Genomic DNA, 14,396 nt, shown 5'->3' with positions numbered 1-14,396 from the left:
GCTGTACATGCATGACTATTTATTTACAATTTCATCAACCACTTTTTATTCAATCCAGCCTTTTTTAGGGAGCTTCTTTAAACAAAAATAAAACTTAAAAAAAACCCCAAACCAAACAAACCACCAGACACAAAAAGCCCGACAAAACCCCAGACCTTTTGGCATTCAAACACTATCAGATTTTTCTACAAGTTTTATAAGTAGTTTTATAGCTGAACATCCAGAGCAGTTTTGCACTCCATTCACCTTACATACAAGCAGATTTAAGTGATCATATACTCTCACAGGTTTGTACTCAGCATTATCATACCAAGAGGTTCACTTCCTTACTGCTTCAGAGTATCACACTGCCTTCCAACAGATCGCCTGCTTAAAGTTTTTCTCCAGAAAGCCCATAAAACCCCGATTTAAGTCAGCAAAATGTTTTGCCACAAGTTTGTATAATATATGTAGAGGATTTATAGTTGAGAATGTAGAGACAGACAAGTCTGACTCTTCTGAAACAGACTTTGATGCTGTAGAGACAATCCCGGCATAATTCAGCATACTACAACAATTTTTGAAACAGCAAAGCAGTGTTTTCAACAAAGGCTCATGACGTTCATTTGCAAATCCAGTCATTTAGCTGAAACTTAGATTACCACTTCTTCCCTACTCAACAGGTTTTTCAAAAGCCAAGTTTATTTAATTACAATTTCTAAGGACACATCTTCAACTACAGACACACTAAAAGAGACTTAAGAATTCTTTGAAGTGTTTCAGTCTCTGAAACTAAGTACTAAGTACTACCTTACTGGTTTTTACCAGACATTTTTCATCACCTTCTTGTCAGCAAGTCACCAGTCTATAATTACTGGAGGGTGTGGTTCAGAAACTGAGAGGAATGAAATCAAGCTGATTGCCATGTAAGTAATTGTTTTAATCAGTACTGCATTACTGTCCCCCAATATGCCTTGCGTAGCTTTGCATTAATGTTCTTCATTGCAAGACCACCAAGCAACATATTTTTAAGCATTTCATTTTATGCAGATCAAAGTCAAGTTATCACATACTCAGAATATGCCAAGTAAGAAAGGACCCATTAGGATCACCAAGTCCCACTCCTATCCTTGCGTAGGGCCCGCCCAGAATCACACTGTGTGCCTGAGAGTGTCATCCAAATGCTTCTTGAACTGAGGCAGGCTTGGTACTGTGACCACTTCCCTGGGAAGCCTGTTCCACTGCTCAGCAGCCCTCAGGGTGAAAGCTTTTTCCTGATACCTAACCTCAACCTCCTCTGATTCAACTTCCTACCATTGCCCCAAGCCCTTTCTTCTGTCACAGGAGTGAAGAAATCAGTAGCAGTCCCATCTCTTCCCCTCATGAGGATGCTGCATACTGCAATGAGGTCTCCCCTCAGCCTCCTCTTCTTCAAACTGAACAATCAAAGTGACTTGCTGTTCATAAGTCATCCCCTCCAGACCCTTCACCATCTTTGCTGCTGAGGCTCCTTTGGATGCCTAAATTAGTTTAAGGGTTCACTACTGCAATACCCCATCAAGTACTAAACTACAAAATAAATCTGCATGTGGTTGAACCAGTTACATCTTCAAGTATACCCATACCTGCTTAAAGGAAATTGAAAGGGAAGCACAACACAGACTAATAAGCCATTCTACAATTTTAAATAAAAAATAATTTATTAATTATACAGCTATATGCTGCTCTAATCTCTTACGCCAGACCTCAAAATCAGTTTATTTCAAGGTCTTAAAAACTAAAATTCAAACTAATTCACATTCAAGTGAAAATAACAGAAATGTGTGCAATGAAACTAAGACTACTTTTAAATATATTTAATATATAATTGCATCTTAATGTTCTAATTTCCTGGAGAAAAACTGAGTGTAATGATTACTATAAGCTCTCACCTGTATTAAGATATAAGCAGATATTCTCAGTTTAGCAAATCCATCCCAACTCAAGACTTTCAAGAATGCTTGTGTCAAAGTTTTGCTGGCATTTAAATGTAGGTTATGAAAGAATTTATTTTACATTTTCTCTTTTGTCCAGTACCAAGTAGATAAAAACAATTGAAAAAAAATTTAAAAGGCATGGAAAAAAGAAAGCATCCCAGCAACTTTACTGGGGTTTGATCAAACACTTTTCAAACTCAACATAAAGGCCAATAAATAAAAATGTAAATTGAATCACAGGATCATAGAACAATTTGGGTTGGAAAGGACCTCTAAAGGTCATTTAGTCCAAACACCCTCCAGTAAGCAGGGACATCCTCAACTAGATCAGGTTGCTCAGAGCCTTGTCAATCCTCATCTTGAATAGGGATGGGGCCTCATCAAACTCCCTGGGTAACCTGTCCCATTGTTTCACTACTTTCACAGTAAAGACCTTCTTCCTAACATCCAGTCTATATCTACTCCTTATTTTTAAACCACTGCCCTTCATCCTAAAAGCCTTTATAAAATCTGTTCTTCTCAAGCCCTCTTGTAGGCCCCTTTTAGGTACTGGAAGGTCACTATGAGGCCTCCCTGGAGCCTTCTCTTTACCAGGCTGAAAAAACCCAGCTCCTTCAGCCTGTTTTCATATTAGAGGTGTTCCAGCCCCCTGATAATTTTCATGGCCCTCCTCTGCACCCAGCTCTATCAGGTCCATGTCCTTCCAGTGGTAAGGGCTCCCGAGCTGGACACAGTGCTCCAAATGGGGACCTGACAAGGCAGATACATCCCAGAGTCCCAAAAGAATTGGTAGATGTAGTCACCAAGCCACTCTCCATGATATATGAAAAGTCATGGCAGTTGGGTGAAGCCCTTGGTGACTGGAAGAAGGGACACATTACACCCATTTTTAAATGGAGCAGAAGGTAGGACTGTGAGAATTACCAGCCTGTCAGCCTCACATCTGTCCCTGTAAAGATCATGGAGGAGATTCTCTTAGAATGTCTGATAAGGCACATGGAAGACCATGAAAGTGATTCAAGATAGCCAGCACAGCTTCACTAAATGCAAATCTTGCCTGACAAACCTCGTGGCTTTTTAAGTTGTTCTTTTGGAAGATTTTTTTTCTTCTAAATAACTTGATTTGACTTCCTGTATTAAAGAATACTTCATATATTACTCTTAAAGGGCTTAAAGCTTAATAACATTAACCTCTCGGTAATTTCTGTTGCCACATATCAACCACTATCTCACCCCACCCCTCCGTACTTTCAGAAGTAAACTGCGCTATACGTGGAGGGCCTAACAAAATTGAGATTAAACAGTCTACCTACAAGTTTCCCACTTTTGCTCTTACAATCCTCTCCCCTCTCCCCCTGGGATGATTTGTGCTTATGTGCTTATGATATTAAGCATTTCTAGTATCAAAAGTAGCTTTCTGAAGCTAGAAGCCCCACAAAATGATAAACTTATGACTACTGAACACACAGTTCTATGGTCAGATGGCTAGCCCATAATTAAATATAAATTTTGGCAGAAATCAGTTTTCCAGACTGACATTTAACTTCATAGAAAGCCAATTTTCTCTTTCCATAATCTTCTACCTTTTCCATTATGTTTTCCAAATTCATTCATACGTAACTGCATCACAGTTTTGATTCCCCTCTCATACTACATGATCCATCTTTCACACTAAGTATAGCAAAATACACCTGAGAAACACTAGGATACAATGAAGTTAAAATATAAAAAAAAATAAGAAAAAAGCCAAGACTTCTATTATTAAGAGCAATATCCATTTTCAAGCTTCAAAATGCTTTGGTTTTGCTATGAACTTTTGTTCTGGGTTGCTGTGGTTTGTTTTTTTCCCAAAAAGGGAATCTACAGCTGCAGAGAACACATCTTTTCTACTCTAGCAAGCCTCTATTGAGCAGACAGAATTTTGTGTTTGTTTCTCTTTTCCCTCCTGTAAGTTTATCTCTAGCTAAAAAGTTTCATGGAAAGATCAGAAACCTAATGCCTGTAACATATCTTCAAATTTTTATTTCTTGCTCTAAAAGGAGAAAACAATAAGCACTCTTCTCAAGGGTTAAAGGCATAGCAATTAATTGACTCCAAAACTCATTCTCAAAATGCAATTGAGTAAAATACTTAATAAACTCGCCAAATTCTTAAAAAAGAACATTTTCCTCGCAGATAAAAATCAGAAACCTAATAGAGAAGAAGTCTAAAAATGTTAAATAAAGTAATTGGAGAAGGCATATGCAATGTTGTCGAAATACTATTTTTATTCAATCTTACTTATCCTTGTAACTAGTATTTTCATTTTAATAACACATTCTGTAGGAAACTTACCCTGCCCTACATCTAAATTTTACATGTCTCCTAGCCACTTGTTACAAGTAAACAGTATTTTATGTTCACAGCTCCCATTTCACTGGAGTAATAAGCATCAGAAATAGTTCTATTATGCACTAAAATGGAACTAACCCCAGCCATAAGGGATTACAGGAACCTAAATATCTTTGTTCCATTATTAAGCCTGCCAGAAAAACATATGCAGCAAGTTAACACAAACCATTTCATGCACAAGTTCTATTTATAAAGCAATTATTCTACTCTAGCTACCCAGCATAATATATATATTTTGTCATCACAGACAGAAGCGCTGCTTTCTCTCAGACTATGAAATTAAAAACAAGAGATGGCATCTTTCCCTACCACATAATACAGATGACCAAGTTTTATAACTCAAAAATTGCCAAGTTAGGAAGAGAACTTGAGTTACCTTAGATACAACTATGTACAACTAAAACAATCAACCACAGAACATGCTTCTTAAGTTTATCAATAGAAAATGATGTTTTTTAAAACTAGAATCAAAGATATTGTTGATGTTGAAACAAAAGAAAGAAAAAAACAAAAACAACAAAAAACAACCTTTAATTCTTATTACCTACTCAGTATGACACTTACCTTTCCTTGCTTTACAAAAAAACCAAAAAAATCATCTTTTCCTTTGCTACAAATTCAAATAAATTGGGAACTATTTCATCACAATCTTAAGAAGATTTGTATTAAATGTAGCATTCATAATCTTCAAATGTATAACAGACATGAAAAAAATATTAATCCAAATTTTCTATGTAGATTTATCATGCAGTGGAAGAGAAGGCACTTTTAGTTCAAACATCACCACATTAACTCACTGTGTTAGTTTCAGACTGCTCAGTTTACTGAAAAATTACTTTATGAACACAGCAATAAATCGAAATCGTCTTGCCTGTCTGTCTTACTCTATACTCAAAACCATATTCTTAAACTGAAATCAGTAAAAATAACATGGGCTAGTTGAACAAGGTACCATGCTGAGGCAAACTGGCATTTGCAACACAGATTGAATGAAAGAAACTCACTTTAGCTTCTGTGTTACAACACATATTTTAGAAGAATCAGAAAGCTATGGTCTAATAATCTGCACAGGAACTAATGATTTCATCAAAAGTGCTATGGAGATGCAATAAAAATGACATTTTTATTTTTAGCTACATCTTTAAAATTGGAGTTATTTATCAATAACACAAACATATGTATTACAAAGCAGTTTTACCAAAATGTAGTGCTCTTTAGCCAGCTATACTTTTTCAGCTCTTAGGAAAATACACTGTTAAAGTATTATAACAAATTATATACTTCTAATATGCTCCCGTCTTTAAGTATTTCACAACATCAGATCAGGAACTACTGACCTCTCATGGTTTAACAGACACAGAAAACTAAAATTAAAAAGTAACTTCCTGTAAATTATTTTAAAAGAATTAACAAAAGCATAGATACTGTACCTACGCTTACTTCTGTTTTAAATAATAGTTAGTATACCCAGTAATCACAATTTTGCGTATTTTACCTACCAAATCACCTAGTGAATTTAAACAGTCAAAACCAGTAAGTTAAACAGGTAATAGTCAGCTGAGTATGTCACATTCTCATTCTTCCAAAGCACTCCTCTGAATGGAGGAACCAGAAGAATAGGGTCTACCTCTAGTGAAGAAACCACCACTGCATATACTGCATAATAAAAGTAATAACAAGTAAACAGTAACTAAAAAGCATAGTTTATCCATTAATAATAAGTTGTTATTATTATTACTAAGTTGTTACCTTTACCATACCTTTATCTGCTGTCTTCTAAGCATTGCAAGCTCCCTCATATCTCGGAATGGCTGTAGTAAGTACTGGTAAAGCTCTGTGGTAGCTTCTGCAAGACTACTGTAGGCTTCATCTTCCATTTGATACAGTTCAAGCAGCTCTACCATGCTTTCTGTGTTCTTATGTTTTTCCAGGAGCTGCAGAAAACATACAAAACAAATCTTTATCCCCACCCACAACTTGAAATTAGACAGTCAACTATGAGCTTAATTCAAAGCGTGCAGAACTCCTACTACTTTTTTTTCTTCAAAAAATCTCTTGAACGTAAGGAATATAAGCAAAAAGACAGCACAAAAAAGCAACTTAGTAGAACTATATGTAACTCTAATCAGATACCTGACTTCACACATTTCCCACTTCACTGGTCAAGTGTAGAGGGATGAGCTATGTGACAGGATCCAGAAGAGAAGACACATTTTGATCTTTCTAGGTTTTTTGGTGTTTAGTTTGTTGTGTTGCTTTTTCAATGCCTGTCTGCACTTTGGGTACACAGAGCCCCACTATATCAGTGCAGCTCCAGAAACAGACAAGAATCTCCATAAAATAAAACAGGGATGTGCATTTCTGATTATTTTGCCTTCCTGTTTATAATTTTAGACTAGAGAGTTTCATATTAAATTTCAAAATCATGAAGTTTCTAATAGAGTTTTTAAAAAAGGAAATAATTTAAATATTATAAGCCTTTGGAAAATATTTACATAAAATAAACAAAAATAAGTTTTCCTTCATGTACAAAAACAACATTGCTGAAGTCTGTCTATTCCTGACTTCAGTTCTCTTGAAACTGAAAATTCATCTCCCTGTAACAACTTACGGCAAAGTATTTTAATTTATATGCTTGTTTTGCATCTATCTTGGCATTTGCCTGGGAAGACCTCACATGCTGCTAGAAATCTTTTCACCACTTCTAAAAAAAATATTCAACTGTTTAGCAAAAATTACTCTCATGAAGAAATACATACTTGATGTTTTTACAAAGACAAGATTATCTGACGTAAATTCCCCTCTTAAAGAATTTTCAAAGTTGAAGTGTCTTGTCCTTTACACAATAATCTCAAAATCATATATTCAGTCTCAGTTTATTTAAACTTCATATATATTAGGAACACTATGGATAGGCACAGTGCACCTTCTACCTGTTCATTCTAGTTGGATGCCAAACCTACACATTTTCAGTATCCTCAATGCACCAAGCATTATAATTGGAAGGCAGAATAGAGGGAACTGCAGATTAGACATGGAAGTCCTTTTCTGTCTACTTCATTTATACCTCAGGACAGGCCAGAGAAGTTTTGAGTTTACCACACTGTCTACTGATTTTGCTCCATAACCCTTACATTACTATGCTGCTTTTCAGCTACCTGACTGTATAAGGAAAATTTGTCTTTCTTCAGAATGTAAAGTTTGCTTCTGAAGACCCCCCTAGCCCCATCTGGGCTTTTCTCTGAAACACTCAAGACTGGCCAAAAGTAGACAGAGCATGCACAGCAGAATGCAGAGAGGCTGATGGTAGCTTTAACTTTATTTACATGTTCAGCATGAAAATGATGGTCAGATGACAAGCCAGGAAAAGCTTTCCTGCAGCAAGGCTCAGCAGAGATGAGAGGGCTGGGAAAGATAGTGTTTAACAGATGTGACATTCCTCAGCAGCACAAGGCAATTTGTTCTATCACCTAAACAATTCCACCTAGGGAATTGTTCCTATTGCAAAGTCACTTGCTACACCCTTCTGTTCTTTTCCAGCAGCATGTAATATTTTGGCTTTGAATCCCACATTTCTATGGATTTCATGCACTATTTTAGCACCCTAGCTGCTTTAACAGCCAAGTCTGTAAAGCGGCTCTCTTCCTCAGCTCTTCTTGCTTGTTGCTAGTGCCTAAAAACAGTTGCTTCCCTCCAGCTTCCCTACAGCACTATCATAAAACTCTCTTGAAGTCCCAAATCTGTAATAATCCCTCTGTCCAACTACAGAAAATAAAGAACTTCATTCTCAAGCACCCACTGTACTGGGTTTCTATTATTAGCAACAACCCTACAGTGCACTGTAATGTTTATTTCCTTTTAGTCGCTTAACCTATTAGTATCTTCTTATCAAGCAAATTTACATGTTTGTTTCATGGTGAAATCCTGCAATTCTACTAGAATACTAAATCCTGAAGGGCAAAAATAATGTGACAAAATTATAGGAAACTTACTGCCATTCCAAGGAGAACCGGAAGTAATATTGTTCCAGGAACAGAACAACAGAATGCAGGGTGGTGGTTTTTTTCTTTAAGGCTAATTAAATAGTTTTGATATTCTGGAAGACAGTCACAACTTTGCAGAAATTGGATTAAAAGTGTCAGGAAATGAAGTACCATTTAAATGTTAAGATCACAGGTACAATACAAAGATATCTTAGGAAAAACTAAAGGCAAGTATCTACTTGTAATTAGCTGGTTGTTTTAGTAAAAATCATGTCCATCACTGGAAAATGTATGGACAAAGTAATGAACTGTCATCAGATTCCTGCACATACAGAAGACAAGTAATCAGCACTGTTTCATGTTGACCTTGTCTAGCACTATTTGGTCAGCTGCTGAGGTTATCCCAATCCTAAAACTAATCCTCAATTCCTTCAGAAGTACCAAACTCCCAGTAAAAACAATACAAGTGAGGGCAGATTATTCATACAGAATATGTATATTCTGAAATTATTAACACAAAGTACGCAAGCATTCTTGCTCCCTAAGGCAATGGTGCACACAAAGTCCATTTCCTGTGCATAATGGAATTGACCATTTCACTGCCACCAGTCCCAAAGGGGCACTGACACAGGAGAGAAGATGGTTCCGTGCTGGCTCTGTAAAGGACCTCGCCCACTTGCTCTGTCAAGCAGTTGCATGGAAGCTTTCCTGTTATGGGTCAAAGTCAGCTGAAGCATTTTTTTAGCTGGCTGCCCTCCAGAAAGTATTTGGACTATCAGACAACAATAATGCCAGGTCTAGCGAAGAATCCACTGGATAAATAATGTGATAAGGCAAACCAGGCCCTCTATAGACTCACAGGTGGTCTAACTGCAAATGTTCCAATTTTCATACAAAAGTACCTAGAAGACACACTACATTAGAAACATGAAAATTCAGCTAATACCTTTGAGTAAAATGGAGGCACTGGTTAAGTTCGCTGAATGCCTAAAACAACTTGGTGCTTTAAAATCATGGAGTTTTCAAGGTGTTACCATAAAATACATGAATAATTTTGTGGCATGTTTTAAGCCTCACTCATGATTAATTCTCAGCAGACATACAGTGTTCCTGTTCATTTACTTCAGCAGTCTCAGTATGAATTTTTGACTTTCGCAATTTTTAAAGTATATTATTTAAAGAAGTGGGTGGAGGAGGGTAGAGTAATATCCTGTACAGCCTGACTAGTGCTCTAACCATTGAATACTGCATTTATTTTAAGAATCATGTTTCACAGATGTTACATTGTTCACAACTAAATGAATCCATACATTTTAGGCAGCTATTATGCAGATAGATTCTAACCAGCAGGAAACTTATTTTTTTCAAGTAAAGAGCACATTTATTTGAACTATATAGCAAACAAAATTCTGTCTTCATTATTTTTTTTTTTTTGTAATGTTGTCCACAAAGCTTAAAAAGCGTTATGGTAAACAGTGTAATTATGTGCAAGTTGACTTCAGATGAGAATGAAATTCAAAGCTCAGTTTAATAAGTGAAGTCTCAAGTCTTACATTTCCTTTGTTATTATTCTTCAAACTTTCCCTATTATTCCTGTTTTATTTTGCATATTTTATAAAAACATTATAATATGACACATATCTATTTTAAGCTAAGACAGCCCATAAATCTATTTTTCAGTCTCTTCCTGGGCTTCTTTATATTTTTGGAATAAACGTTATTACCTAATACCCTATTTGCCTCTGAACTTAAGATACTCAGAAGCCTGAAGGTAATACCTTCCATTTCCAGGACAGTTTCTAAAAGTTTTAACTGAAGATTGAAGATCACAGGTAAAAACTAAGGATAGTTGATTTCAGAGAAAAGTACAGTACTGCAGATGGAGTAGTTTTTAGATACTCCATCCTTGCCATGGAAAGGAGTCCATGGTGGAGTGGATAGACACTGGGCAGTCTGTGGAAGAACCCACACTAGAGCAGCAGATGTGCTGTGAAGGAGGCCGTGACACCCTGGAGCAGGCTCATAGCAGATCCTGTGAACCCATGAAGCCCACACTGGAGCATGTTGCCAGCAGGGCTTTTGACCCTGCAGGGGATCCCACACTGGAGCAGTTCACTCCTGAAACACTGCACCTTGTGAAAAGGACCCATAGTGAAGTTCATGGTTTGTCCCCCATTGATGTGACTATTCACTGAAGTGGGGAAAAAGCATGAGGAGCAAGGAGTAACCAAGACAACGTGTTATGGACAAACCCCCATCCACCTGCACAGCTCAGACGGTGGAGGTTCAGAAATAAGGACTGCAGCTGAGCCAAGGAACGGGGGAGAGGTGCAGGGAAGGTGTTTTTAAGATTTTTTTATTTCTCATTATCCTACTCTGATTTGATTGGCAATAAATCAAATTTATTTCCCCAAGTTAAGCCTTTCTTGCCTTTCATGGTAACTGGTAATTTCTGTCCTCATCTTAACCCGTGAACCTCTGGTGGCCGAGGTCTATCCACTACAAGAGAGCATAACAGAAGGCTAAGACCAGTACATTGAAGAGTGCCTCACCTCTTTTCACTCATTTGTTATCTTTGTTTTCTTAAGCTAACAGCTCCTAGGGCAGTAACAATTACATTTGTCAGGGTGATTTATACTGCCTACCAAAATGCACCTCATTTCATTGCACCACCTGAAATACAAGTCCATAAAAAAGAAAAAGAACTTAACTAAATAATAAAAAAAAGAAGTAATATTTTAGTACAGCCAAGTGAGCTAAAACATTACTGAATAATGCCATTGTTTTCCTCCCACCTGAAACTCTAAACAGAAATCTCAGAAGAACTCTATGTATACACATAACTCATTGGAGTACCACAAGAAGTACCACATGCTTACAGTTGCCAACTCTGACAAGTAATGGCACACCAGATTTCTTCTAAAAGATCAAAAGGGAAATGTCTACAGTTTAAAACTATGCATATCGTTTTCTGCAAACAAGACAAAACTATATGTAACACCATGGTAAAGTTGCTTCTATTTTAAAATGGTAGTTGTCTGATTATCTTGAATTCCTGTGTGGTGGGGCTGTGCCACTCCTGAGTTACACTACCATGCCAGACGTGTAGAAGAACCAACTGCTTGTTTTAATTTAGTATATTATTTAACACAGCACAGCCTAAAATAAGCTACAAAAATTATAGCAAACAGGGGCTAATTGGATTGGAATGCTCATAGTACAGGACTGTGACGCTTTCTTCTGCTGTTAGTAACACGGAAATAAGTATTTATGTTGTAATGTAATTTGACTACTAAAATAGATGTTTACTGTATGTTAAAGTTATAATGACATTCTTGGACTCCTTGCCTTTGGAAAGGAGCAAAATAACTAAAAGATAAAGTCACTAATGAATCACCAATCAGTTGGAACATGGTAACCGAACAAAAAGACTCCAAGGCAACACCTTACCCTGAAGGCTTGGCAACGAGCTTATATTACAAGTCCTAAGGAATACTAAGCAATCTTTTTCTCGAGTCTGATTGAAAATAAAACTAAAGCCAGAATACTGTGAACCTTAAGTGTTCATACTGTGCCATAAAATACATTAACTTTCCAACCACAAACCATCTTCCTCAGTGCTTCTGAACTATTAATCAGGAAAACGTATTCCAGAGCCTCAAAAATATCAACTGTCTAAATAAACTAGTACTTACACATAACTAATATATTTACTTGGCAGGTATTGCGATGCTATTCTGAAAACCCTTCTTTGTGTAAGGTTCATAACATGAGGACACAGACCTAGGCAATACTCCACTAAAAAGCAAGTGGCTTTTTATGAAAATAAAGGTGAAATTAGATGGGAAGAAAAAATTTAAGAGGTGTGAATCAATTTCACTCCGAAGTCAGCTCCCAGGAATTGTATCAGCAGCACTGAATATAGTACTCTTACCACTTCTACAATGCATTTGGCATGGTAGCAGATATTTTCAATTGTCTGATAAATCTAACATTAGGCTTTTAAAAAAATCTAATTCAAAGTGTGTAAAGCACTGTGACAGTATCAAAGTTCTACTAAAGGAGAATTTACTTTTTAAGGCTGAGCTGACATACAGTTTTGCTCCTATTGAAAGAAGATCTCACTTTCCATTCTGTCTTCCCTCTCTTCTTACAATTCCACCCTGGTTCCTTCTTCTGTATGCTCTCATGTACCTTCTTCCTCCAATGCACTGGCTTTGGTATTTCTCAGACCCTTCAACAAACTAACTAAGCATCTGACAGAAAACTATTCTGATAGTTTCTCTTGGATTAATTTACTCTGTTGAATCAGCACACTCCAAGGATTGAGAAGCTCAACAGGAACACAAAGCTGAGGGGAGGGAGACAGAAAGCAATAGGATCCCCCGCTTTCATCACTAGCAAGCTGAAGATCCAGCTCTTCAGCTCCTTACAACAATGTGGCTTCCTTTAAACCCTGGATAACAGCTGACAGGTAACTGTGATTTCTCAAGGCTGGTACAGTTCAGCCATTTTTCAACCTTCCAAGCACCCTACGCAATGATGAAATCATGGAAAGGCAGGTCTAAGAAGGAAACAGCATTACATATGAATAAATGCATTTTTTTTAAGTTTCTAGACTACAAAAATGAGGGTCTTTTCAATTAAAAGATCAATGTAACATCCAGAAAAAGCCCAGTAGAAAGAACACATTTACAGTCCACTAATACTAACAGAAGGCTAAACAATACACCAAGAAACTGAAATCCTGTATCACACGCTCCATTTTTTTCTCTTACTCTAATATATCATGTAAATAACCCAGGGAATCACTTCCATAACAACACATTTCAGACAAAAGTAATCTATACCAGTAAGAGGTGAACACAGACTTGTACTCTTGGGGTGAACAATTTGAAAAATTTGGACTCTGAAGCCAGTGCTATTTTTAGAAACATTATACTTCCAGAAACTTCCAAAATGGATCCCTCTAAAGTTTTAAGTGAATCAATACATTTGTTTAATTTTTCAATTATTATTATTTTCTTACGGAAAAAAAAAAGCATGAGGTTCAACTGGAACAGGCAGAGAAGTTCCTTCTAACATAGTTCTCAAAGATGCTAAGTCACTGAAAAATCTTTTACAATACCCTCTCCCTAAAGAAGCTCAAAATAAGTCATGACGCAATGCTGTTATGTGTAGTTATGCTACTACTAATTTTAGATGACTCATATAAGTTGTCTGCAAGTCATCATAAACAAATGCTAATTGATCATTTGACATTTTTCAAATAGAAAAAAACCAAAAAAAAACAGCCCCCAAAAAACCCACAACATCCACCTCCCTCACACTAATATCATAACATTTTTTCCAAAAGAAGGCCATATAAACATTTGTCTACAAATGTATTTGGAAAGTACTCAAACAGTAGTATAAAACAAGCAAAATTTCTATTATCATTTAAGAAAGAAGAGGTACTCAAATTTACGATAAAAATATAAACAAGTTTGCTGAATGACTGTGTTTTATAACACCTCTCCAGGGCAACTCATTTGACAGAAAAAGTCCATCAAGCATTTATATTTTTCTGCATGGATAGTTTTTCTGCCCCGTATATAAGAAAAAAACCCAAAAAAAAAAAAAAAAGAAAAAAAAAGGGGAAAATAAATCAACCACCATACATCTGGTAACTTTTACTATATAAATACCACAGACAGAAAAGAACAGAAAGGAAACCCAGAGATAGGGTCTTAGCAGTAAGTTTTTTAAGTGAAAACAACCTCTGTCACAATGTTTGCAACTGGTAAGAGGAGTCATAGGCAGATACATCACTAGCATTCTATTTGCATCTACTCTGAACAATCTACAGATGATGACTTTTCAAAATCAGGCTGACAGGGAAGCTCTCTCTGCACATCAAAACACTTTTCTGCTTGTGACCAGAAGAGTTAATATTAAAATAAAATCCCAACTGCACAGATGAGCCTCTAATAAAGTTATTAATAATAATGGACACAGTTGACAAGTAAGAGCTAATAAACAAGGAGATATTTGTGGTGACATTTTTAACATCTACCACTCTGTGTTA

At 36.5% G+C, this 14,396-nt stretch overlaps 1 protein-coding gene across 1 annotated transcript in view; it reads right to left on the bottom strand.

The window, feature by feature from the left end:
* JMY (junction mediating and regulatory protein, p53 cofactor) overlaps positions 1-14,396 on the bottom strand; it is a 60,441-nt gene that overhangs the window by 37,209 nt on the left and 8,836 nt on the right. The window contains exon 2 of the mRNA XM_071730529.1: positions 6,107-6,280. Within this exon, the coding sequence (XP_071586630.1) occupies positions 6,107-6,280 (174 nt within the window). The remainder of the gene's footprint in view (positions 1-6,106; positions 6,281-14,396) is intronic.

This window comes from Heliangelus exortis, chromosome Z (assembly GCF_036169615.1).
Source record: "Heliangelus exortis chromosome Z, bHelExo1.hap1, whole genome shotgun sequence".
NCBI lineage: Eukaryota > Metazoa > Chordata > Aves > Apodiformes > Trochilidae > Heliangelus > Heliangelus exortis.
The sequence above is the reverse complement of the archived record's forward strand: the minus strand, read 5'-3'. Positions and strand labels throughout refer to the sequence as shown.